This window comes from Diadema antillarum, unplaced genomic scaffold, assembly GCF_040938485.1.
Source record: "Diadema antillarum isolate AM-2024a unplaced genomic scaffold, OU_Dant_1.0 seq00000217_RagTag, whole genome shotgun sequence".
Taxonomy (NCBI): Eukaryota; Metazoa; Echinodermata; class Echinoidea; order Diadematoida; family Diadematidae; genus Diadema; species Diadema antillarum.
The window spans coordinates 1,103,898-1,128,872 of record NW_027271272.1 but is presented as its reverse complement, the minus strand read 5'-3'; the positions used below and the strand labels follow the sequence as shown (position 1 = coordinate 1,128,872).

Sequence of the window (24,975 nt, the reverse complement as noted above, 5' to 3'; positions counted from 1 at the left end):
GTAAGAAAAGTCTAATAAACAAAAAAAAAGAGTGTGTTAAGATCATGATTTAATTGTTCTGTGTTATAATTACGTTGTATTAGCATGTTTGCATTATTTATTTTATTTTTTATTTATCCGTTCCATTCTGTCTAGTGTGAATGAAAGTGTTAAGAGAATGCAGAAAATTGGGTGCACATTTTGAAGGTGACTGAACTCTGCTCATTATCTTGTGTTTTGTATGTATGTTTGCATGTGTGTGTGTGTTTGTGTGTGTATGTGCTTGTACAGTATAAGTGTGTGTTAAGGGCTTTTGTTTATGTACATGTTAGTTGAAACTTGTAAAAGGGAATGGGGTGCTTTCATTCAAATTTAGTGGGATGATATTGTGATGAATCTGATGATGAATGAAAATGAAATGTGAAGTTTAGACAAAAGTGGCTGGCATATCATTCCTAAAAACAATATTAGGTAAACGAACAAACTTTTGTAATTATTCCACTCATTGTTTTAGAAAGCACTATCTTCAGTGGCAAAACCCTGATTATTGTTTTCATATTTGCTCTTTAGGCCCGTTTTTTTTTTCTTTCTTTTTTTAATGGCTACTGCAACTTATACAGGGTGTAAAGGATGGATTTTGTGTTTGTAATTGTGAGAGAATGCTTTGTATGATTGGAGTTAGATACATTTTTGTGGTTTTGTGTATGTGTGTGTATGTGTGTTCACACTCATTGTTCATATTAATTTTATTGTTCAAAATAATTTCACTAATTGTTCATATTATTTCCATTGTTAATATAGACCTGATATTGAATGAAACTCAAATAAAAAATATCGAAAAACAAAAAAGTACATGTATGTGTAATGTGTCACACGCAGTAGATTACAGACAACAGAATATGAAGACAGTTGCCATATTAGATTCTTTATAAATTCTAGAGGGTTTTTTTCTGTCTTTTAGATTATCTTCGTCATTGTTTAACATCTGATAAAATGTCTTTGTCCTACTGACACCCGATTCTTTTGTTTCTTTCTTTGTTTTCTTTTGTTTTCTTTTTGCCTATCTGTTTGCTTGTTCTGTAAATCACACCATTGTTTCAAACTCGGCTGAACGAGCGGAGAATATCACTGCCTACTATCGATAATACACATTGGAGTAGTATCGATTACAATTCGAGGAACGTAGTTGACTCTGACGTCATTGTGGTAAATTGACCAATCAGAGTGTACGGATTGAGTTAAAGGTCCCGGGTTTCGCCATCACATGGTGGTCGTGGCGCGAAACTTGTGTCCCATTCATTCGCATGCATTTCGTACGTTTCGCGGGTCTCGGCTGCGGCCGTGGTATATCGATGGTTTACGTGGTGGACATTTAAACCGCGCCGTACTGTGCTCCCATGCTGTGTAAGGCTCCGGTCCGGTACTTCGATCTCTGACAATCCATTGTTTACACCCGGCTAGGGAAAGAAGGTAGTCAAATCGAGACTGTAAATTGTGAGGAATTGGACCGGCAAAATGGACACAGACATCGATCAGCAGCTGCGAGATTATCAGAGAGAGTACCTAGACTTTCTAGACGATGATGTGAGTATTTTGTGTTGTGAAATAGATCTAAACTTAGGCAGAAAAGATCATGTCTCACAGAACAGAAGATTAGTTTTAACAGTCAGTGTGTTAGGCCCTATATTACGTTCCACTCGCACTCGACAGGAGCGCAAAAGCACACCGCAGTAAATGATCAGTCATGGTATTCATTGCCAACGATAAAATGTATGAATGTTCCCAATATAGTCAGGATGATGTGAGAATGAATGGGCATTCGTATTTTATTGTAATAGGCCTACTCAGTAGCTAGTAGTAGACGGGTCTGTCTAGTATAAACTAGATACTCTAACTGGTCTAAAGTCTAACACCTGTTGGATGTGATCTCAAAATAATCAAATATTGTCTCCAACATTACAATGTCAGACTTATTCATGCTGTAAGCCGGGTTAATGATGACGCTGACAGTCTCCAGTTGACGTTGCATAGATTTTATTGAACAAATCAGACAGTCTAAACTCCGCACTATCCTCAGCTACATGTCGAATACAGAGTGAATAACAGATACAGGCCTATTAACTATTCAACATAGCAGAGCTCGTAGAGAATACATTTGTATGTCCATTCTCTCTCAAGTGAAAGTGAAGAATCAAGAATCAATCAAATCTGCGTCATTTATATTCACATGAAAAATAAAAGTTGCGTTGTGCCCATGCCAACCACACGCACACTGCGCCATTGGCATGGACACAACGCGCCTCAACACATTGAGGCAACAATAACATACCGCATATTTCCATTTACCACAAACTTCCCCGCGATTATATAACACAACCATGTGTTATATAATCCCAATTACATCATATTATTTTCATACCATTACACACAAAAATACATAACGAAAAATTCCCCGCTCTTCACATCAAATCATTACACTTTACAGCAATTCCACACAGAGCGGATTAACAGTAGATAATTACAAAAATATGTTTCAGGAAAGCGTGTGTTCCCCGCTTTTCCAGTCAAATATACAAACGCGGAAATACTACAAAATCGAACATTATTTTTGAAATCTACCAAAAGCTGAAACTCTTGAACCTTCCAAATTTACAGTAAATCATACAAATTCAGATACATGGCATAAAGGTTCGGGCCAAGAGAATAACACATCAATACGTCATCTTCAGTTCCGCTTCAATGTAAAGCTCAGTTGTTCCACATTGTCAGTTATGTACAGATTCTCCGAGAAAATGGTCTATATAAGCCCAGAATAACGTCAAACGTGCCGCAACAGAACATGTTCTGCGTCGTATATAAAACCATACATTAATGTCTGTATCAATTAAGATTTATATCGAGGCACAACATAGACAGGTCTCTTAATACACTATGCAAATTGTACATACAACACGACAACTTCCCCGCGATTATATCATACGACCCGTATGATGATAATCTATTTTCTAAGAGTAATATTTCTCAATTACTCAATATAACACATATCAGGAAATGCAACAGTTAAAACAAAGTGAAGTCACGGAATTATAGTTCCTTCGTTTTTCCACGTAATAGTGATTTCAAATACTTTCATATCACTATTCCAATATCTCATTAAAAACTTCTTATCGATCACATATCAATTAAAACTACCATATTATATTGATAATCATTTCTCGCATTGATATTGCATCTCTTAAATGCGCATAGTTCCTAAGTCCATTGCTACTTGAGATGGTACACAAGTTTCAGCTGCAGTCATGAACGTATACACTGTGAGTGAATCAACTCACAACAAATTCCATGAACGGACGAATTTCTAACCTGCAGCAACCAAGCTTTCATGAAAATTTGGTCTCCAATTGGACTCCCAGGGCCCCCATACCGTTCCCTGAACATGACATCCATGCTTCCACATGTTACAGTTAGATATGCATGCCTCCCTTGTTGTTACATTATTGACAACAATGTCACCATGAGAAATATTCTCCCCTTTTGGAATTGACCGCTCCTTTGGTGCTAAGTGAGTGCTCAGTGGCTGCACTTTTGCATGCTTTTGAACACCCTGACCTTCATGTGATAATTCGGGACCCCTCTCGGTACCCTCTCCCACAGGTTTTGCAATTAGAAGCACCCCAGCATCTAAATCCTTTGCATCAACCTGTTCATCACATGACTCATGTCCATGTCCCCCAGCATCAATTTCTGCACCACCCTCATCTACATCAACGCAACCCAGAATCTGCGATCCCCCATCCAAAAGAGTAGATATGGCATCCTCCTCCTGTCCAGCTGTATCTGACATGTCTGAGGAAAGATCTAGCTGCTGAGCAACCGGGTCAGTGAACACTCCTTGTGTTCCAGTATCAGCACTCCCAGTTTTCAGCCCATCCCCCTCTAGCATACAGTCTTCACGGAGAACTAACAGTGCTTCTCTCCTAAGCACTTCAAATCGGCCTCCCCTATTTTTCATGTGCAAACGCCTTAACAAAATTCGTTCTCTCTCATCCCGTGTTCCACTGACAAACTGATTTGACAGAGCTTCATCCCTAAGCTGCCTCAGAGCCGCAGCTTCCTTCTCATCGTCTGCAGCATCTACCAATTTGGCATAAAGACGAATGAGATCCCTACTGAAGTCTGCCAAGTCTTCATTATCATGTTGAACACGATTATAGAGCAAGCATCGTAAATAGTGAGAATTCTCTCGACTAAAACACAGACGGAGAGCTTTTACAATCTCTGTGAAACTCCTCCGCTTCTCGTCAGACAGACAATAAAGAATCTCCTCTCTTGCTGGCCCCGTGAGGTTGCTCACCAAAACCCAAGCCTTCTCCTCATCATTGAAATGGAAAGGTTCAATAATAAAATTGAATCCTTCCATCCAGTTAGAAAAAGGTGTTTCAGTGCCATCTTCACAATACCCACTAAACTTTTCAATCTGAGCATGGCCTAGAGCGAGATTTACACACAACCCTATTGCCTGTCGATATGATGACGAAGAGCAATTATCACTTTGCACATCCTTATAAACAAACTGTTCACACATGACTAATTACACAGTTAAACTGACCAATTAAGACACATCATTTTCAAACATGAAACGTAATGCCCAAATGGCATCATAGGTCAAAATCTGCCTGAAGTCCAATCGGTTTAAACGAAAGTTATCAAATACTTGTTCAGTGCGTGAGATGCCAGCTCCAACCGTCACATCCTGATCGATGTCCTGCTGCTCCTGTGGTACACTCGCGCTGATAGACATCTACAGCAAACTCTCGATGCACCACTTGCTCCAGTCTTCAATCTGCTACCGACGAGCCTGATCATCTTGAAGTTGCCTCACAGAGTAGCGTTGCTCTACCAGAGCTGATCAACGTACACCATCAAGATCACTCCTGCATACTCCTGTCCGCTACCAAAGTGTCGTCAAAACAGCAGGTCTCCTCGGAGCGAAACGTGGATCGTTCTTCCGTCATACTCGAGGCTGTTATTCGTTGATCAGGGTTCTTCAACTCGATGAACCGTCAGAACGTCGCAATCGGCCAGGCTGTCATCATCCCACTCCTGACACCATTTGCTGTAAGCCGGGTTAATGATGACGCTGACAGTCTCCAGTTGACGTTGCATAGATTTTATTGAACAAATCAAACAGACAGTCTAAACTCCGCACTATCCTCAGCTACATGTCGAATACAGAGTGAATAACAGATACAGGCCTATTAACTATTCAACATAGCAGAGCTCGTAGAGAATACATTTGTATGTCCATTCTCTCTCAAGTGAAAGTGAAGAATCAAGAATCAATCAAATCTGCGTCATTTATATTCACATGAAAAATAAAAGTTGCGTTGTGCCCATGCCAACCACACGCACACTGCGCCATTGGCATGGACACAACGCGCCTCAACGCATTGAGGCAACAATAACATACCGCATATTTCCATTTACCACATTCAGATCTATCTCTATCTCTTCCTATCAGTAGAAACCTCTATAATATATTATTATTAAACTGTTACATGCATGCATCTTATATTGTAGGTAGAACTACATGTATGCTGTTTGGATGGTTTTGTTTTGTTTTTGTTAATGTTTGATTCTTGAAATTTGTCACTGACACTGGTGATGGAGGAATCCAAGGTAAAGATCTAACCACATTAGCATGTGTGCATGTACGATTGTAACGTTAAATAGTAAACTTGTGTGCCTTTCATATATGCATAAGCCTTGGGCAATAAAGCTAGAGTCTTTCATCTCACTTGGATGTGTATAGAACTCTACATGTGCATGCAGCATGCAGGCAGTGTCTGAAAAATGTTTGCAGAGCTGATAATGTATATGGTCCTTTGTGTTTTGACCAGGCTGACCAGGGCATTTACCATGAGAAAGTCCAGAGCATGATCTCCAAGAATTCCTGTCGACTCATCGTCAACATCAACGACCTGAGACGCAAGGCCCCCAAAAGAGCAGCCAGGTTGGTGCCTCAGAAATGCATGATTTATTATTACCAGTGGTCAGCATGTTTCCCCCTTTGTATCTCAGGAAAGGTTAGTTAATGACCCAAACCACTTGCAGTGTAGCTAGGGTTGAGGGTCCTGTAGCTCGATCTATCTGTATGTTTGTCTCGACGTATAGTAATTAGGACCTATGGATGGCCATCCTTTGAAACCCAGCTCTGAATTTAATCGGCACCTATCAAAGTGAAATTTTCAGTTTACATTTACAACATGCAATTGAATTTTGTTGTTTTGCAAAAACCCTCACTCTATTCCATAAAGTATCATTATATCCTTGTTTGCCTTGAGTAGGTCTGCCATAATTGTGTCTAAAATTTGAGATCAAGCAACATTTTTCTGTTCTGTATAGATTAGATAGAGACTCAATTTACAAACTCTAATATGGGAAACAACACAGTCAAAATAGAAGAAGAAGAAGAAGAAGAAAAGAAGATGTGCTCTATTTTGCTGCTGCCCTGCCACTTAAAGAAATGACTTAATGCAAAATTTCGACAATCTCTTTAATGCTGCTCTTCTGTTAGGTTGCTTAATGAAGCTCACGAGGAGGTGGCATCATTCCAGCGAGCTCTGAAGGAGTTCGTGACCTCGGCAGACACGGCCTATGGCAAGCAACATGACGACTTCTTTGTCGGCTTTGAGGGGAGCTTTGGATCGAAGCATGCCACCCCACGCACACTCTCTGCTGGTTACCTTGGCAACCTGGTGTGCGTGGAAGGAATCGTGACAAAATGTGAGTAGAATCTTGCTTAAAATTTCGTCAAGAGGAGTCCCAAATGTTACAGTATGAGTCAAAAGTAGAAGGGCTAGATCAATTTATTGCCATCATGCTCGGTCTAACAATGCAAGGACCTACACAGTTTCTGTTGTACTCTACTGAATTGATTTGGTTTACCAAGTCTTATGTGGTAATCATGTGCTATTCCCCTCATGCGCATTGCTTTGCAGGTTCCCTGGTGAGGCCAAAGGTTGTCCGGAGCGTCCACTATTGTCCTGCGACGCGCAAGACGATGGAAAGGAAGTACACGGATCTCACTTCTCTTGAGGCCTTCCCCACAAGCTCCGTGTATCCTACTAAAGTAAGGACTATAGAGTGCTGTATAAATGTGCAGACTTTACAGAGCCAGCATCAGCTGGGTGTGTGCATATAGCCCATAAGCCATAACTTAAAGAGAAACCAAATATTCATACTATTTTTCTAGCTAAATGTGAGGATGCCACTGACCCAAAGGACAGTTGGCATATCAGCATCTTTATTGATGCCTAAATTGTAGTCAGAATTTCTGAAAAAGTGAGTCCCAACTTTGACTAGTTTGCACAAAAATGCGACATCAAAACCAAATTAAACAGACCATATTTTAGTCCAAGATTTACTTTGTTTTGTCATATACCTCAACCCCAAAGAGGAAATTTGCTACTTTTCACTACTTGGAGACAGGGATAGTTGATTTAATTCTCTGATATGTGCTGTCAATGCAAGGGTTAGTCATAATGTAAGCAATTAAAAGGCTTTTGATAATTTAACCACTGAAATAAAACATATTGGGAACATTAGAGGGCTCACAAGTAAGAGAATTTTTAACTCCACCTATTGAAACACCAGCAATGAATAGGGAAATGGTATGCTGGATAATTACTGTAAGTGCCATATATTTAGCGGGTCTGAATTTTTCACAAATCACGACTTCTTGATGATTTTGCGAGTAATTGAATTCACAATCGTGGAATGCAGTGATGAACAAAGAAATGTATGCGTGCATGTCACATTCATGTTGGGATCAGAATATTTATTTTTGCACATTGGTAAGTTTGTAAATAGCGCCGGATTTGCAAAATTCACGAAAATAAAAACCTCGCAAAATATTATATGGTGTATACTGTATAGTGGAAGCACATAACATCAAATCACAGAAATCAGGGTTCTGGGATTCTGGAAGTTAATGCAATGAAGGCAGAGGGATTTGACACAGAAAAAGCTGGCAGTAGTGACTTGCCGGAATCATATGTTCAATATGTTACATATTTATGTTTGTAATGATGAAGTTAGCCAAACATAACACATCTTACCAAAATATACAACCTCTGAACTTATTTAATTTTCCTCAGACTTTTACTTTCTGTCTTTTTTTTTTCTCTTTCAGCCTTCTGCATGCCATTAATCCACATTCATTCCAGGGAGAAATCTCCCTTTTCACCTGTATAAAAAAGTGGACATGAGATTTTATTAATTTACTCTGACATTTTTGGGAAAAATTGCTCTTCTCCAGGATGATGTGGGCAATCCCCTTGAGACAGAGTTTGGACTGTCCCTCTACAAGGACCACCAGACCATCACTATCCAGGAGATGCCGGAGAAGGCTCCAGCCGGTCAGCTGCCGCGGTCAGTCGACATCATCGTGGACAATGACCTCGTCGACGTTTGCAAGGTAAGGGTGGGCTCCTGCTTCAGTAGAGAGCTCTTGGTTGGTGTTTCAGCATGTGTCAAGTCTAAAGTTATCTTTATATGCAGAGAGAAAAAGAGTGTGTAGAACTTGTAATCATTAAAGGACAAGTTCACCTTCATAGACATGTGGGTTGAGTGAATGCAGCAATATTAGTAGAACACATCAGTGAAAGTTTGAGCAAAATCGGACAATCCTTTATTAAAAAAGTAATGAATTTTTGAAGTTTCTGCTCAGTCACGGCTGGATGAAAAGACTACTTTAGCTTGTGATGTCACATGAGTACAACGATATCAAGAAAAAATAAAGAAAACTCAACATATTTCCATTTTTCTCGCATAACAAAAGAACACTCGACTTCTCTCTTTCAGAAGGCAGGGGGAATAATATTGCCCTTAACATAGGTCAGTAGCAAGTCAAAGAAATGTACACTTTATTCAAAAAGTAAAGTTTTGTCAAATTCTCTTTTAATTTTCCTTATATAGTTGTACGCATGTGACATCATACACTGTAGTAGTCTTCTCTTCCAGCAGTAACTGCACAGATACTTAAAATATTCGTAACTTTTGAACGGATTGTCCAATTTTCGTCAAACTTTCACTGATGTGTTCTACTAATATTGCTGCATTCTCTCAATCCTTATGTATATGAAGGTGGACTTGTCCTTTAACCAGTGATTCTGTGTCTGATCTTTTATCATACACATGTCATATTAGCTAGTTTCATATTTTCAGAACGCTGCCATGTTAGCAGGGCTCAACACTAACGGTGGCCCGGTGGCCCGGGGCCACCAAAATTGAAAGTCGGGCCACCAAACTTCAAAAAAGGGCAAATTTTGGTGGCCCGCCTCGGGCCACCAAAATTTTTTGAAAAGTACGTAAATTAATTCATAACTTTTGTGCCGGAAATTAGCAGTTATATTTGTTTAAAGGATGGATGAAAAGGACTGAATGAGTGCCTGAGAGTGAGTGTTGCGAGTTTGTTGAGGTTTATTTATGAGTAGATGTATGTCCAACTTCCAGTTCTTACTTTGACTGGATAAAACTTAGATATTTGACTCATAAAAAAAAACAGGACTTTTAATTCTTTTTATTGTTTTTTTTTCGTGGCCACCAAATTTTTCTCTCGGGCCACCCAAAATTTGAAATTGAGGATTTTGGTGGCCCCATTGGGCCACCAAACAAAAAAGTTACTGTCGAGCCCTGGTTAGCCATTGATCATGTGTGCATGTCCGTTGATCGAGCAGTTTGATTGAATTTGATGTAGATTTCATTTAATGATATGGGGTGGTATTCTGAGGTCGTAATTAAGTATGTGATTAACTTTGTAATTAAGTCGAGAAGTTAATAGGTCCTTAATCATGGGCAGAATCGGTATTCTGAGGACGTAATTAAGGTATGATTAAGTCCCCTATAATTATCTTAGGTTCCTCCCATCTAATCGTTATTCCATCCAAGCAGACGCGTTGTTAGAAGCCAAAATGATGATTACGCGCGCCAATATGCCCTCAATGCGCGCTCCTCCATTCCCCCTGTACTTACAACCCAAGAGCTCCGTGCGCACACTCGACTCCGGTATATGATTACAACCCCTCACCTACGCACGCGAAGATCTCAACCTCTTTGCTCACATAAAATTACAAAATTCCTCGAAGTTCGGCTATATTTCTTTTTTTCTCTGAATTCTACGGATACCATGATAACAAGATTCAACCGCTCCTCGGTTACCGAAGACGGTAAGCATCGTTGTGGCCGAGAAAACAAGCTGTAATGCGTGATATTGGAGTAGTTAATGACGCTCTTTGGTATCATTAAGTTTTCCATTAACTTCCATACTTAGTTACACCCTCAGAATACCGATTCGTAATTAACTCTGTGATTAAGTCCTCTCAGAGGTGCACGCGCATTGATATGCGCAAGCGTGTAAGCCTTTCCCACCAAAACGCTTGTTGCTATGGTAGTTAATATACCCCCTACTTAATCATGCTCTCAGAATACCAATTCGGTAATTAAGTGCTAATCAGACACTTAATAAGCCCTCAGAATACGGCCCATGGTTTTCTCTAATATTGGGATGCATAGAAACACTATAGAACACAATTTTCTGCCTCCCATACTCTACCCCTTGTGAAATTTCAGCATTTTAGGGAAACATTGATTACTGCTAAAACCCAAGTCGAGGTTTGATAACGTATGTCATCATTTTGAAAATCATGATACATTTCCAGTATTGTCAAGCTGTAAAAGCCATTATTTTGTGCCTGACAATACATGGGTGGCGTATCATAGATGAACATTACAGTTGCCCTTTTTAGTCCATAATGTACTGCTACGTACTTGTGAACGTACATACAAATTCTGATCCTCAAACTGAGTACAAATCTTTGAAGGAAAGCCATTTCCAAAAGTATTTCTGGTAGATGACATTGAGTAAAGACACTTTCAAAATTGCTTAAATTCCAGCGGGCCTTTAAAGTTACTGGAGGAAGTATAATCATGGACTGCAGAACTAATTTCACTTCTTACAGACATATTTTGGCAATGTCACTGTATTATTCACAGCTCTCTATCCTCCTTGTGTTTATTTGTGTATATCTTAATCCTAATTTGACTGATGTTTATGTTTCTTGTTTATTTTGTAGCCTGGAGACAGAGTTCAAATCATTGGGACATTCAGATGTCTCCCAAACAAGCAAGGCGGTTTCACCAATGGAACGTTTAGGTGAGACTATACTCTCTCTCGAAAAAGTGTTGTTTGTTTGTGTTTACTGCAAACGTATGGCACAACCTGTACCTGGAAGTATGAGTTGAATAAACACAAATCATTCTGTCACACAAAGAAAGGGATTTTTTTTTTAAGGGGATGGAGGGGAATATGGTTAAGAGTGAGGTGAGTTTGATGACAGTGTATATAGTAGCATATTACCGAGGGGAGAGAATGTGATATATTGACACTTTATGCTGAGACCTCTTCTGTAGGAATGTTGACTGTAGCATTCAAAGTGTGTTCCGTTGCTGAAATTATCCCTGATTCAAGTACATGTTATTATATATCTTGAACAAATTCTTTTCATAAATCTCTAATGACTTGTATTTAATTCAGTTAGAGCGAAAATCTTTATGTGTCAAGCAAGCGTCGTATTAGCCAGGCATAACAAAATATGAGTCGTAATTTCTGTAACCCAAACAGGACCATCATAATCGCAAACAACATCAGGCTCCTCAGCAAGGAGACCGTGCCAAACTTCACCGCCGAGGACATCGCCAAGATCCGCACCTTCTCGCAGAACAAGCGCGAGGACGTCTTCGAGCTGCTGGCCAAGAGTCTGGCGCCCTCTATCCACGGGCACGAGTACATCAAGAAGGCGGTTCTGTGCATGCTGCTGGGAGGGGTGGAGAAAGTGCTGGAGAATGGGACCAGACTCAGAGGGTGAGTAATGCAAAGCTGTTTGGAAGACGTCACTAGGAATGTTAGAAATGTGTCTCTATTTGTTAGTGTTTGCGTGTATACTAAATTAAGTTGATCTTATTCAGTAAACTGGAACATAGATTTCAACATTTTCAGCATAGCTAAATAGGGTACATGTAATAAACATTGCTGATTACATTATTTGGATAACTTGTATAATGCATATATGTATATTTGGGGGATGATTCTTATATCCTCTACTGCGATCCAACTTATAGCATCATTAGTGGTAGCATTCAGAGTATACAAATCTACGCAGCATGGCTAAAATTCTTGTTACTGCAAAAGTTGAAATTATTACCCATTAAATTTACATCCTAAGCGATGAACTTTACTTTTTTCTTTTTCTTTTTTTTTACTTATGTGAATTATTTCAGTATCTCTCTGAGATGTATGATAAATTGTAAATTACGTGGGAACATTTCCACTCCACAGAATTAGTCCATATTTTCAGCAAGGAACCAAAGATCAAATTTTTTTGGCTAATCAATTTGTGTCATAGTGATAATTCTGACTGGACATTGACATGACGTGCATAACTAACATATATGTTTAAACTGTATACTGGAAAGAAAGTGAAAAAAAGATGAAATGGTATAAAATAGATGTTTGGCAGAGTGTGAATCCCCAATATCATTCAACAGTTCTTGACGTAGCTTGTGACCAGATCAATTAATGCGGTCATCGATTCCATGAAGATTGGGTAGTTTTATTGACATGCCTTTCAACAACTCATCTCTCACAGAGACATCAACGTTCTTCTGATTGGAGATCCCTCCACGGCCAAGTCACAGATGCTGAGGTAAGCACAGCTGGTTTTGAGAGAGTTTACAGGTAGATGTAAGACACATGAACCACTTACAGAAAGAAAAACAGGACATGTCAAAAGAAGCAACAGAAAAAGCAAAAAAAAAGTAATATAGCAAATTTGTTATTATAAAGCCATTTATATCCTTATTAAGACATTCATGTACTTTTCAAAAATGTGTGATCAGCAATTTCTGTAGAAAGGTCTTGCTTTGCAAAATTGATAATGGTTGTACTAGCCAATCATTTTCTTGTTCAAACAGATTGTATTCACCTTTCATACTGTCAGTTGTCTTTGATATTGCCGTAGTTCTTGAGAAAAGGATGGGTGATATTGCCCATGTAACTTGATTCCCACCTCTTCAATTTTAGCATAAACAATTCTAAATTTGATACTGTCAGACTCCACATCTGCATTTCAAGCTTATATATTTGCATGATTGTTGGTCACCTCATGTAAGTAAAGAAGTATGTTGATCTTAAAGTTCCCTGCAATGAACACTTCGCATCCAGGTACGTCCTCCACACAGCTCCCAGGGCCATTCCAACCACGGGGCGCGGGTCGTCGGGCGTCGGTCTGACGGCGGCCGTCACCATGGACCAAGAAACCGGAGAGCGCCGCCTGGAGGCGGGCGCCATGGTGCTGGCTGACCGAGGCGTCGTCTGCATCGACGAGTTTGACAAGGTCAGCTGCATGAAAGAGTCTGCGTGCTTCTAAAGCCATTTCGCCCCCTTCCCACATTTCTCCTTTGAAATGGGAGATCCAAAAAAAAAGTTTTGGAAACAGTGTCAAGAGTAAAAGAGTGAAACCAGTGTAAAATTGTCCTTTGATGCCTGATGATAATGCATCTTCTAAGCATGGAAGAATATCCATTACTCGATGTCATTTTGCAGCATCACCCAAACGTGTTCTCATTCTTGTGTTAGAGTTGAGAATGGTGAAAACTTGTCAAAAAAACCCACAAAAACAAAACAAACCAAATAGACAGCTCCTGAAATCAATAGGATGAAAAGTTTACACTTTTTTGTTTAGTCAGACAGGAGCAAAAAATGTTGCAGTAAATTTTACCCCCAAACCTTGATGCTGTGTATACTTGTATTTTTGCAGGAAAAGTTTCACAAGAGAACTACTGCCAGAAATGTTGTAGTGTAGTTGTCATTGAAGGTGTAAAAAAAGTGACCGTTTAAAATCTGAGATATTGTTGCTGATGGGATGACAACCCTTCAAGAAATGTCTTTTCTCTGTGTCATGTGCGGGTTGTCACTTCAGATTAAGAAATATCATCCTTTGAGTTCTCAATGTGGTGAGATTGAAAGACTTCATATGAAATCCCTTCCTTTTCCACATCATCGCCGCAGATGAGCGACCAGGATCGGACAGCCATCCACGAGGTGATGGAGCAGGGACGCGTGACGATCGCCAAGGCTGGAATCCACGCCAAACTGAACGCCAGATGTAGTGTACTGGCAGCTGCAAACCCTGTGTACGGAAGGGTAAGAAGATTATTATCTTTTCATTCATCTCCCTGAGAACATCCAGCCAGAGAATAAAGAACAACTCTATTTCTATCTGTTCTTTATTACAAATTTCCCATGCTGTGTTATGCACAACTCACTGCTCCATGTAGTACTGAATGAGATATTTGATGTTACTGTGATCATTTGTCGAAATGACCAAATTACTATGGCGTAAAATTGAGTACTACAATGAGTAGGGTGTTCAATAGCATCATGTTTGAATGATTTCGGTCATTTTTTTTCTTGTATTCTTGCACAGATTGCAGTAAGATCAAATTAGCACCTGCATCCCCCCCCCCCCAAATAAGTACATATCTTCATTTTGTGCTTACAGAAAGATCAGTTTTCAGGAAATGCTCCCATGGAAAAATATAAGGGGGATTCAAACTTGAGCTGACTTACTTCTTGAACTCAGTTTTATGCAATGATGTATTATTGTTGTGTAAGGTGTGAGGGTAAGACAGGCCTCGAATTAACCGACGGCCACCGACGGCCATGGCCGTCGGTGCCCCTCTCGTTGGCCGCAATGCCTTTCTTTCCTTGATCAAAGTTACGGCCAAAAAAAAATGTGCCCTTTTTCTTGTGGCAGTGGTGCCCTTTTAGAATGAAAGTTATTATGTATGACGTATAATATGCCCTTTCTCAAAGTCTACTGAAATATCATACCTTCAGTTCACTCGCGTCCCAATATATCGGATTCAAACTCAAAGTATCTTTCCGAGATACGAGACGACGTGTACGTACATGTGTCTACACCCGACCGGCTTTTACCGTCCCGACTGCCTAGCCTCCGCAGCGCAGCGGCCATAGAGTTAATAACTAGCTAGGCAGCGGCGGCGAACCGGAGCAAGTGGTCGCAAGCCATGCTAAAAAATGTCAGGCCTGTCGGACGTGACGGCTGCGAGCATTGCCATCTCTCTCGCTCTGCATTCATGCCCGCCGCGCCCGACCCGCGCCGCATGCTCAAAGCAAAATGGCGCCTGAAGTGCTCCAAAGCGAGCGCGGCGTGTGCGTTGAGAACGTACTGTATTACAGAACCTACATCGTATTGCGTATGGCCTACTGCCTAACGTTGTCTGCTGCGGAGAGATCTTATGCATGCGTGCGCTGCTGGAGTGTAGCAGCACGGTCGATAGCATACAGCTCTATGGGGCATTCACATCACGTATAAACACCCAACATGCCCTTTCGAATGTGGCCTTGGTGCCCCTCTGACTGACCTAAGTGCCCTGGCCTCTTGGAAAAAGTGCCCTTTTCTTAATGGCCTTGCCCCTCCAAAATCCTATTTCGAGGCCTGGTAAGATGATATAGCATGTTTTTTACTCTTTACAACTCAATCCACCTTCTTATGTGTGATTCCACAGTATGACCAGTACAAGACACCCATGGAAAACATCGGCCTCCAGGACTCCCTGCTTTCTCGTTTTGATGTCATCTTCATCGTTCTTGACCAGGTTTGTAGTCGCCAGTCAATATCACAAATGTTTGAAAACGAGTGTTGTATATGGAGAGCTGACAGAAGATACCAAACAGAAATACATCGCTCACCAGACCTCTTGGCGTCATGAAAAAATTTCATTTGTAGTGATAAATTCTGAAGTAGAGAGAATTGTGAGGTAGGATTACATTTCATTTAAACTCATAGTGCTGATCACATGACAAGCATCTGTTATGAAATAAAATGGCTGTGTGTTCACAAACACCATTTTCATTTTGAGGATCAAGTTTCAGACACAACAAAACATTTGTGGCAAAGCATTTAAATTCCAGTTGTGCATCCTCCAATTTCTCCCCATATCTAATTATCATTACGACAAACTACAGAGCTTGTCCTCGTGAATTTAATCCAGTGCCAAAAGTTAAAAATGAGTAAAGTCTCTTGCAATTTTCAAGCTTTCAACATAAATTCCTCTCATTTAGCAAGTCATAACATCCTGAGTTTAAGCATGGACAGTGTTTACCACATCTCCTTCTCTCAATGGTTCTCTTCAGATGGATCCAGAGCACGACAGGAAGATCTCAGACCACGTCCTCCGGATGCACCGTTACCGGGCAGCGGGAGAACAGGATGGAGATGGTGAGAAAAAAAAAAATGACATATGATAGAAAATAAAGATACAGATAAAATCATGATTTACTATCATCATTGGTTTGAGAAAAGATGACGATGTATGATAGCCTAGAAGAAAAATACAAATAGGATGATTTACTGTAATTGTTTTGAGTAGAGATGATAATGTATGAAGGAAGAAATACTTATAAAATCATAATTTATTGTCATTATTGGTTTGAGAAGAGATGATGATGTATGATAGAAAAAAAAAATCCACACATACAAATGAAATGAATTTATTGTCATCAGTTTGATTGTAATAACATTTATCTCACCTTACAATTGCATTTGGTTATTCACAATTTTATTGCTTTATAGGGGGCTATGAAACATGATTTAGAAACAGTAAGCAATATGTTTGCAGATTGAGAGTTCTGTATTTGACTGCATTTGCTGCATTGGTGCTAATTGAATGTGAATATGTCTAATTCTGATTATTTAGTACAATGGTAAAAGGTAGTGCATCATTATCAATAACAAGAGTTGTTTCGAGAGAACACAGCCACTTTCATATACCTGTACTTGCAAACTGCTGTGGGTGCAAAGATTGTATTCCGTCATTTATTCCGTCATTTATTCTGTAACTCATCCAGCATACTTGCATGACAGGAACACCCCTGACGGATGCTGGTAATTCTAACATTCTTATTTCATTTCCACTGCTCAGCCATGCCATTGGGTAGCTCTGTGGAGTTCCTGGCCACCAACGACCCCGATGAAGAGGAAGAGGAGAGACAGGAGACCAAGGTGTATGACAAGCATGACAAGCTTCTCCACGGCTCCCGGAAGAAGTGAGTGTTCAGCCTCCCGTCATCTTGGCTCTTCCGGTGTCAAAATTGACAGATGAGCAATGATTCTTGGTTCTTGCTCTCTCCTGTCACTGGGTGTGGTCTTTTGCCATTTTACCCCTTAACGTTTCTGCCCCTCTCTTTGTGCTCCTTTTACCCTGCAGTCTTCCCACTCGGTCTTTATTCTGTTTTCTGATTGCTTTGCTACTGAAATTCCTCTGTTCTCGTCCATCTTACATGTTCCCTACTTCCTCAATTAGTATCGAAGCCAGTAAAACAATTCAAACTTGTCAATCTTTCACACATCACTGTGGCAAATCTCTGCGTCGTGATAAAAATCATCAGAGTAGATTTGAATGTTTGCAGTGCTTCTAGACTTGAATTAACTTCAAGAGTTTATTTGTTTGTTTTGGGGATAGTAGTAACATTGAGTAATTTCTTAGCGTTTAATATCATTTCCACTAGTAGTCAATCAGATAAAACACCTTTTGCATGGTGACTTCATGCTTTCGTTCACAAGAGTGGATTTTTAGACTACTTGAAGTTTATTTCAGCGTTTGTAGCTTATTTCAAGATGTTATTAATTTTAATCTAAAGCATTATCCAACTGCTGAGTGGTCAACCGTGTTTGAAGTCCTTTATTTCAAAAACATCAGAAATGTAGGACTTGATCTTTTTCAACCCAGTAGGTTCCCACTTGACAAAAGTTTGTTGGCATACTACATTCCGTAACGTTGTGCTATACGTCACTGAGTTGTCAGCTTGAATTACAATGATGGCACTCTGGAATCAGCTGAGATGTGAAGGGGTTGATAGTTAATCTTAGTTTCTTCACCGTTTCCCCGCCTCCAGGCAAAAGTATGTCAGCATGGACTTTATGAGGAAATACATCCACATCGCCAAGGGCATCACACCCCAGCTTACCCGAGAGGCGGCTGAATGCATCGCAGACGAGTACTCCAAGCTGCGCAGCCAGGACGCCACAGCAAACAACATCGCTAAGGTGAGGGGAGGGGCACCTCCTCCAAGATTGCACCCCTCTTCAATTGGGTTGCCCATTGTGAAAGGAAAAACAAAAATTGGTTTAGATTATGGGATAGCGTCTGATTTTGAACCATTTCAATCTCACTTAATCTTTTATCCACTATCCCCCACCTTACAAACTATATACTGTAATTGTCTTCAAAAGAATTTGTATAGAGGTATACCAGCCCACATTCTATTCTTCAATGATGTACCATCTTTAGTCACTATATTGCTTTTTTTTTAAACAGATATCTAACTGACATTAATAAAACATCTTAGCTGTAACTGCTAATGTGACATGAGATTGTGTAATATATAATTTTATATCACATTAAGCGACTACAACTTAGAAGAGCATATTATACTCTTGAGAATGTTAGCAGAGTTTGAAAACAGAATTGAGCATATATCTTTGCTCCCATGTCCTTCTCTTCCAGACTGCCCCGGTAACAGCCCGATCCCTGGAGACCATGATCCGTCTATCCACTGCCCACGCCAAGGCCCGCATGAGCAAGACCGTTGACCTGCAGGACGCAGAGGCTGCCATCGAGCTTGTCCAGTTTGCCATCTTTAAGAAGGTTGGTGACCCTCCTTTAAAGGTGCATAGTCCCGGTAGTGTAGAGGGCGCTGTTGATGATACTGCCAATTACAGTTAGCATTGATACGAAGATTACCGAAGTTGAGCTGTCATCAAGAGTAAAGTGCGTAGGTGTTGCTAAGTAACATTGCCTTCGTTGTCTTCTCTGCGCATTGCGCAGTCTGTAGTAATGCCAGGGTGCGTGCATATGTGCTTGTTATTATGACATCACAAAAGAAGTTTGCTAAAGCTGTCACCCCCCTCAGCCGAATCATGAGCCGAACTGTGATCCGACCACTGACTACAGTGAATCAGACTTCTTCGGACTCGGTGAAGTGGGCCGCAGCGTAAACGCTAAAGAGGAGTCGATAGCGTAGGTCTCTATAGGAAACTTGCGCCGTGCGCCCGCATACGCATTTGACTAAAACACCGGGACCATGCACCTTTAACACTCACACTGACACAATGACATTGTCTTGGTGTTCATGTTAAGTGGCAGATTGAGTTTTTTTAATTTGATTTTGCAAATTTTATGTTTCCTGGAGGCTGTTTTAACCACAGAAATGAAATCTGTAAACACTTGGAAACATGTAACACAGTAGTGTTGGCTCAAAAATGTAGAAAGAGTTTACGATTTGTTGTACCTGGAGTTTTTAATCAAATTTGCCCGAGTATTTGAAACTGCAGTGTCATGTCTGTGCTGTGCAGTATACATCATGCTTCATCTAAAGCCATGTGCTGTTTCATATCAACATGATTTCTAACTGTATTAAAATTTGGCTCATTTCCAAGCATCACTTACAGTGTTTACATGATACATGTCACCTTTTGTAGGTTCTGGAAAAGAAGAAGAAGCGTCGCCGTGACGATGAGAGTGACTCCGATGAGGAGGATGAGGGCGCCAGAGTGGAGAAGCAGAAGAAACAACGGTAAGTGGCATACCTCTGCAAGGAGGAAAAGTGGACCATTTTTTAGCAGTGGGATGTTTGAATTTCTACAAGCAATTCAAAGGATGACTTACATGAATTTTTTGACAATACATATACCATTTTTCAATATTGGTAAGTGTTATTTATATCACCTTGCAAACTGGATGTAAAAGCACATTTCATTGGAAACATACATAACCTACAAAATTCAGAACTCAAAAATATACAGAGATTGATCACAAATATTGTGATAACTTTTTAAAGAGTTATTGGAGTGGGTATGTAGGAGTATAAATTTAAAAAAATATATATGTATACATGATATACCAATCACAGAAATTACCAGCTTCAAACTTCATTGTAATAAGTATTTAAGCAGTTATCAGCTTTCATATACCCCAGTGAATGGCCAATGTATTGCTTTTGTACCACTCAGATTGCATACAGCAGATATTCACATCTGTTTTGTTTCATTTCCATTTTGCAGTCGCAAGAAGCGAGGGTCACCAAGGAAAGAACGGCGAGAGGGAGCCGAGGGTGAGGAAGACCCATACGACTTTGACAGCTACGAAGAGTCCGGAGAGGAAGATGGTGAGTCTTGTTGAGCCCTCATCAGTAGAAACTTTTCGATTGTGTGGACAAGGATGCCGTTCTCATATTAGAGCCATATGGCTGCAGTCCACTTGTTGTGTCCGCGGTGTTATCACACGTGTCGAATTTCAGTGCACGCAGTTAATGACGTACTGTTATAACGTCATGGCTCCGTCCCATCCTGCGGGCTGGCAGTTGGCGCGCCAAGCGATGACGTCATTCCCGTCCTGAATCTAGGAGGGTAAAATCCTTATAAGACACAGTCTCGATTATTGCATTGGACGTGCTGGAGAGCCTGGAGCATGCGCAATTCCTTTAATTGACATCATTATCTAGCCGTCCACATCCAGGACTTGAAATCCAAAAGTCCCTAGTTTCTTCACTGAAAACAGGCAGTGATGCGCCAATCAAATGATAATGAAAAACTGACAGCATTGAATTGTTTGTGTAATGCAGTAAACCAAACCTTTAATGTAGAGTTGGCAGCTCACTCGTGCAGTTGTAAAATATTACCAAAAAAACCAAAAAAAAACCATTCTTGTCAATTAAGCTTTGTACAGGCTATAGATAAGATGAGGTCTTAGCATCCAATATTTATATTATATTGGATGGCTATGAATGGGATACCAGGGAATATTGCACGAGTTAGGGCCAATATTGCACGAATCGAAGATGAGTGCAATATTGACTCTAACGAGTGCAATATTCCCTGGTATTCCATGAATCAAGGCCATCCAATATAATTATTATCATCTATACAATCAAGTAGAGCAACCATGAACTGCACAAAATTACCCGGCTTCTACTCGTCTTTGAAGTTGACTCGGCAGTCCCATCCCAGCGCTGAAAAGGGGAAGCCCCTAAAACTGCGTATTGAAACAAACAACTAGCAAGATGTTTGCGCGCTTGTGAAAAATGTAACAAAATGACGCGCACTAATAGCAAGTATTTGCGCATTCAGCAAGCGCTCACGCAATAAACGAGACAGAATTGAATATCGTGTGATCTTGAACGGCAAGTAACAACGGTAGCCTATGGGGAATTAATACGTTGGTCTATGCGATTCGTTCAATATGCTCCGATATTGAACGGTAAAAATTGAGTTGACTACAATACGCGTTTTTAATGCGCCGCTAAAACGTCCTATATAGATGATAATTCAAAATCTTGAGATTCCATCCATGTTAAGTAACTGAATATCCCAATGAATTTCAGAACTTATTTGCTGATGATATGGAGAGCATTAATCATCAATGACTTCAATGGTGAATAATTGTACCTATTTTTTCTTTCTCTTTCTCTTTCCTATCTGTCTGCCCTCTTTCCTGCCATCCGTCCTTCTTTCTTTCTTTCTTTCTTTTTCTTTCCTTCCTTTCTGTAGTTGGACCCACGCCTCGCAAACGGACCAGTGCTCCTGCCACGCCTAGCGACGCCTCGTCCCAACCTCGGTCGATGGACACCACCGAATCTCAGGAATCTCAGGTCGACATCAGCGCAGAGAGGTGAGGAAGTCATTCCAGCTTTACAGTGCAGCATCATGATAGAAAAAAAAGCCACAAGAGATTTTGAGTTTATTTTGATATGTCAGTTCACCAGTATTGGACAATGCACCAGAATAATTTTTTTTTTGCTAGCAGCCAAGAGGCTGAACATGACAAATATCACAAATGATATCAGATGTTTGATTATTTGTTTCCATCTTTATTATCTGTTTAATCCACTCACTTTTATCATTTGATTATAAGAGTGAAGCTCATTCTGTTTAATCGTTCATTTTCTTCCATTCATAAGTTATGTGCGCATATGCATTGTAAATTATGTTGCGTTAGTAAGTTTCAATGATTGGTCGTTTATTTTATTTGTTTATTCGATGTGAGGTAAACTATAGTCATATGTAGAGTCTCATACTAAGTCTTGCCAAATTTCCTGTCTGACAGATTGAAAGCATTCAAGGCCACCGTTCACAAGACGTTCGAAGCCAAACACGCCCAGTCCGTGCCATGGTCACAGATCACCGATGCCCTGGTCAAAGCACACAAGGAAGCACCCTTCAGCGAGGCCGAAATAGACAGCGCCCTCGCAAAGATGCAGGACGCCAATCAGATCATGGTGTCCGAGGGCATCGCTTTCCTCATCTAAGCTATCTCTCTCAAGTTTTTTTTTTTTTTTTTCATTTTTGTCACAAGGAATCCTTCCCCTTTTCTCCTGGCTTTCAAGTGTTAGAGTCCAGCTCTCAAGTCTTGAGAGAACACCAAGGCGTATTACATAATGACACACAGCACAACACTTCAAAGACAAGTTGCCCCTTTTCACATTCTGTGAAACTGATAATAATCAGTTTTCTATGCTGGGTTTCTCTTTACATAGTTTTGTGGTAGTGATGGTACATCACATTCTCGGAGGAATGAAGGAGTTTGGCAAGCAATCCTATTTCCAACAAGCGATTCACTCGACTGCAAAAGGTTGGTGGGTACTGCTGTGGCCTGATTTGTCAAATATCTATAATCGATGATAAAATAAGATGTAAGTAGCGGTCACGATCAGGTATGTTCTGAGACTGTAGTATTTCCAGCAAGCCTTTTGGGATAATATTTTACAGTTTCGTTGCTACCTAAATGAAATTGTGTATTACAGTGTTATTTAACACATTTCATATGCGTATGTGCACAATGTAGAGCAAAAATTTACAGTTCTGCAATAGTGCTGCATTTCCTAAAGGAAATTCAGCACTATTCTCTCTTGACAGATTTGTGTTCATCATTGCCTGTGACAGTTATAAAGTTATTAATCAATAAGTGAACTATTAGTACAGGCACATAGAGGCACAAAGTTTCATTCACTTATCATCAATGTTGTGTAAAATATATGTACATAATCCATATGTAAATATCCTATGCATTATCTAGTATGTGACTAGGTGATTTTTTCTTTGTTGTTTTCATTGTTTGTTGTATTTTGCATGAATAGGAGAAAGTGGTTTTTGTCTTACCACAACAACAAAATGTCCTTCCTCATTTTCCCTTCCCCCTACCTATATAAAAAGCAGCTCTTCATCTTCCAACTGTGTAATACAGGACAGCTATGGTTGACTTTGACTCAGTGTAACATGGAAGCGAGTCAGTTAACCCTTTGTATGCTATTAGTGCTGATTGGTACAGAAAACTCCATGGCATTGTACACACTGTCCAACGTCCCTGGCACAGAAAGGGTTAACCATTGATATTCCAATGTATGACTCATAGGAGGTCATGTATCTCAGTATCATTTGATATCAGAATACCTTGTGTGCAGTTATGAGTATTCCCCATGGCAACCACCCAATCCAGTAGGAAGCCACCTTATCTATGAAAGTTTTTTGCTATCAAAGGTTGTTTTGAAATGTTGTGTTGAAATGATAGCAGTGTCATTCCAGTAATCACCAACAAACCGACATTGTAGAGTTTTTGTCTGAGGCGAGATTTCTTTTGGCAGTGGGATGATTCGTCCATAAACGAAAAACAAAAAAAGAAAGTATGTATTAATCATGCTTTGTGAATAAATAGTAATGTGAATATTATTTAAAAATGAACCTTTATGATAAATGAGCCAAGTGAGATATGACATTATTCCACTGTTGCCTTACATCTTCACAGAATTTTGGGTTCAGTGTGCATTCACTTTGAGATTGAGACAAATATTACTCAATGAAGTTGATAATAGCAAGGACAAAAAAAAAAGAGATATTTTGTGGAATAATATGGTAATAAGTTGATACTGGCAAAGAAGGTACTGAGATGATTAGCTATCCAGAAGAGTCTTCTTTTGGAAAGAGCCCTTTTTACTGACTTTTGCAATTTTCTCAGAACTAATCAATTCATTCTTTTCAGTCCACTGCAGCAAAGGAGATTGTCTTAAGTGTAACATATCTTATCAATATTTATCAAGTAATATCAAGTATGAATGGTTTATTTCAAATAGTTGTTATGATTGCTTATTTGCCAGTGTTTGATGGGTAATTCAGTGTCCAGTAGCGGAGCTTTTCATACATAGGCAAGAAAGAGAGAGTCTTATGTTATTTTGCTAGGCATTGCATTTCATGTGTAATTAGCTCTTCATGATATCCAGTTTAATGTGTATACACACCCTTGAAAGAAAGAAAAAAAATAAGCATTTTCTTTGCATTTTAGGTGTGACCAAAACAATGAGGATATTGGGAAATATACAGTTGAAATGAAATAACTTTAGTTTCCTTTGTAGTTGTGTCTGACTTTTGATAAGCGGTGTATATGTGTGTGTTTGTGTTTTTGCATATATGTGTTATTTGTGTGTGTTTGTCTGTATCTAAATGTATTACTAACTTTTAGAATTGATGGAGATGCAAAAAAAAAAGAAAGAATGGAGGGACATATGAACATTTTACAACTTTTGAATGAGAATGAGAATGATAAAAAAAAACATGAGTTGAGTGTGAAGGATCATATGTATATATATATATATATATATATATATATATATATATATATATACAAATATACACACACACAATGGGACAATACAGCAAAATATGTATCAGAAACAGAAGAAAAGTCAATCAACAAACAATTAGCCTAAAAACTAATGTCTTTTAGGGTAATATATTGTCTTGGTTTGATTACACCTGCCAACGTGTATTTATGATTAATTATTATATATATATATATATATAT

General features: G+C 39.6%; 1 protein-coding gene across 1 annotated transcript; it reads left to right on the top strand.

Annotated features, from left to right (window-relative positions):
• The first annotated feature begins 1,427 nt into the window (after positions 1–1,427).
• LOC139729042 (zygotic DNA replication licensing factor mcm3-like) lies at positions 1,428–24,057 on the top strand. The gene is made up of 19 exons (XM_071639967.1): positions 1,428–1,563; positions 5,880–5,992; positions 6,557–6,765; positions 6,981–7,111; positions 8,300–8,458; positions 11,115–11,194; positions 11,663–11,902; positions 12,687–12,743; positions 13,262–13,433; positions 14,108–14,242; positions 15,631–15,720; positions 16,259–16,343; positions 17,047–17,170; positions 18,020–18,170; positions 18,631–18,771; positions 19,605–19,699; positions 20,187–20,290; positions 21,672–21,792; positions 22,228–24,057. Exons 1-19 carry the CDS (start codon positions 1,495–1,497, stop codon positions 22,427–22,429), a joined length of 2,478 nt encoding a protein of 825 aa, XP_071496068.1. The 5' UTR covers positions 1,428–1,494; the 3' UTR covers positions 22,430–24,057.
• Positions 24,058–24,975: the final 918 nt, after the last annotated feature.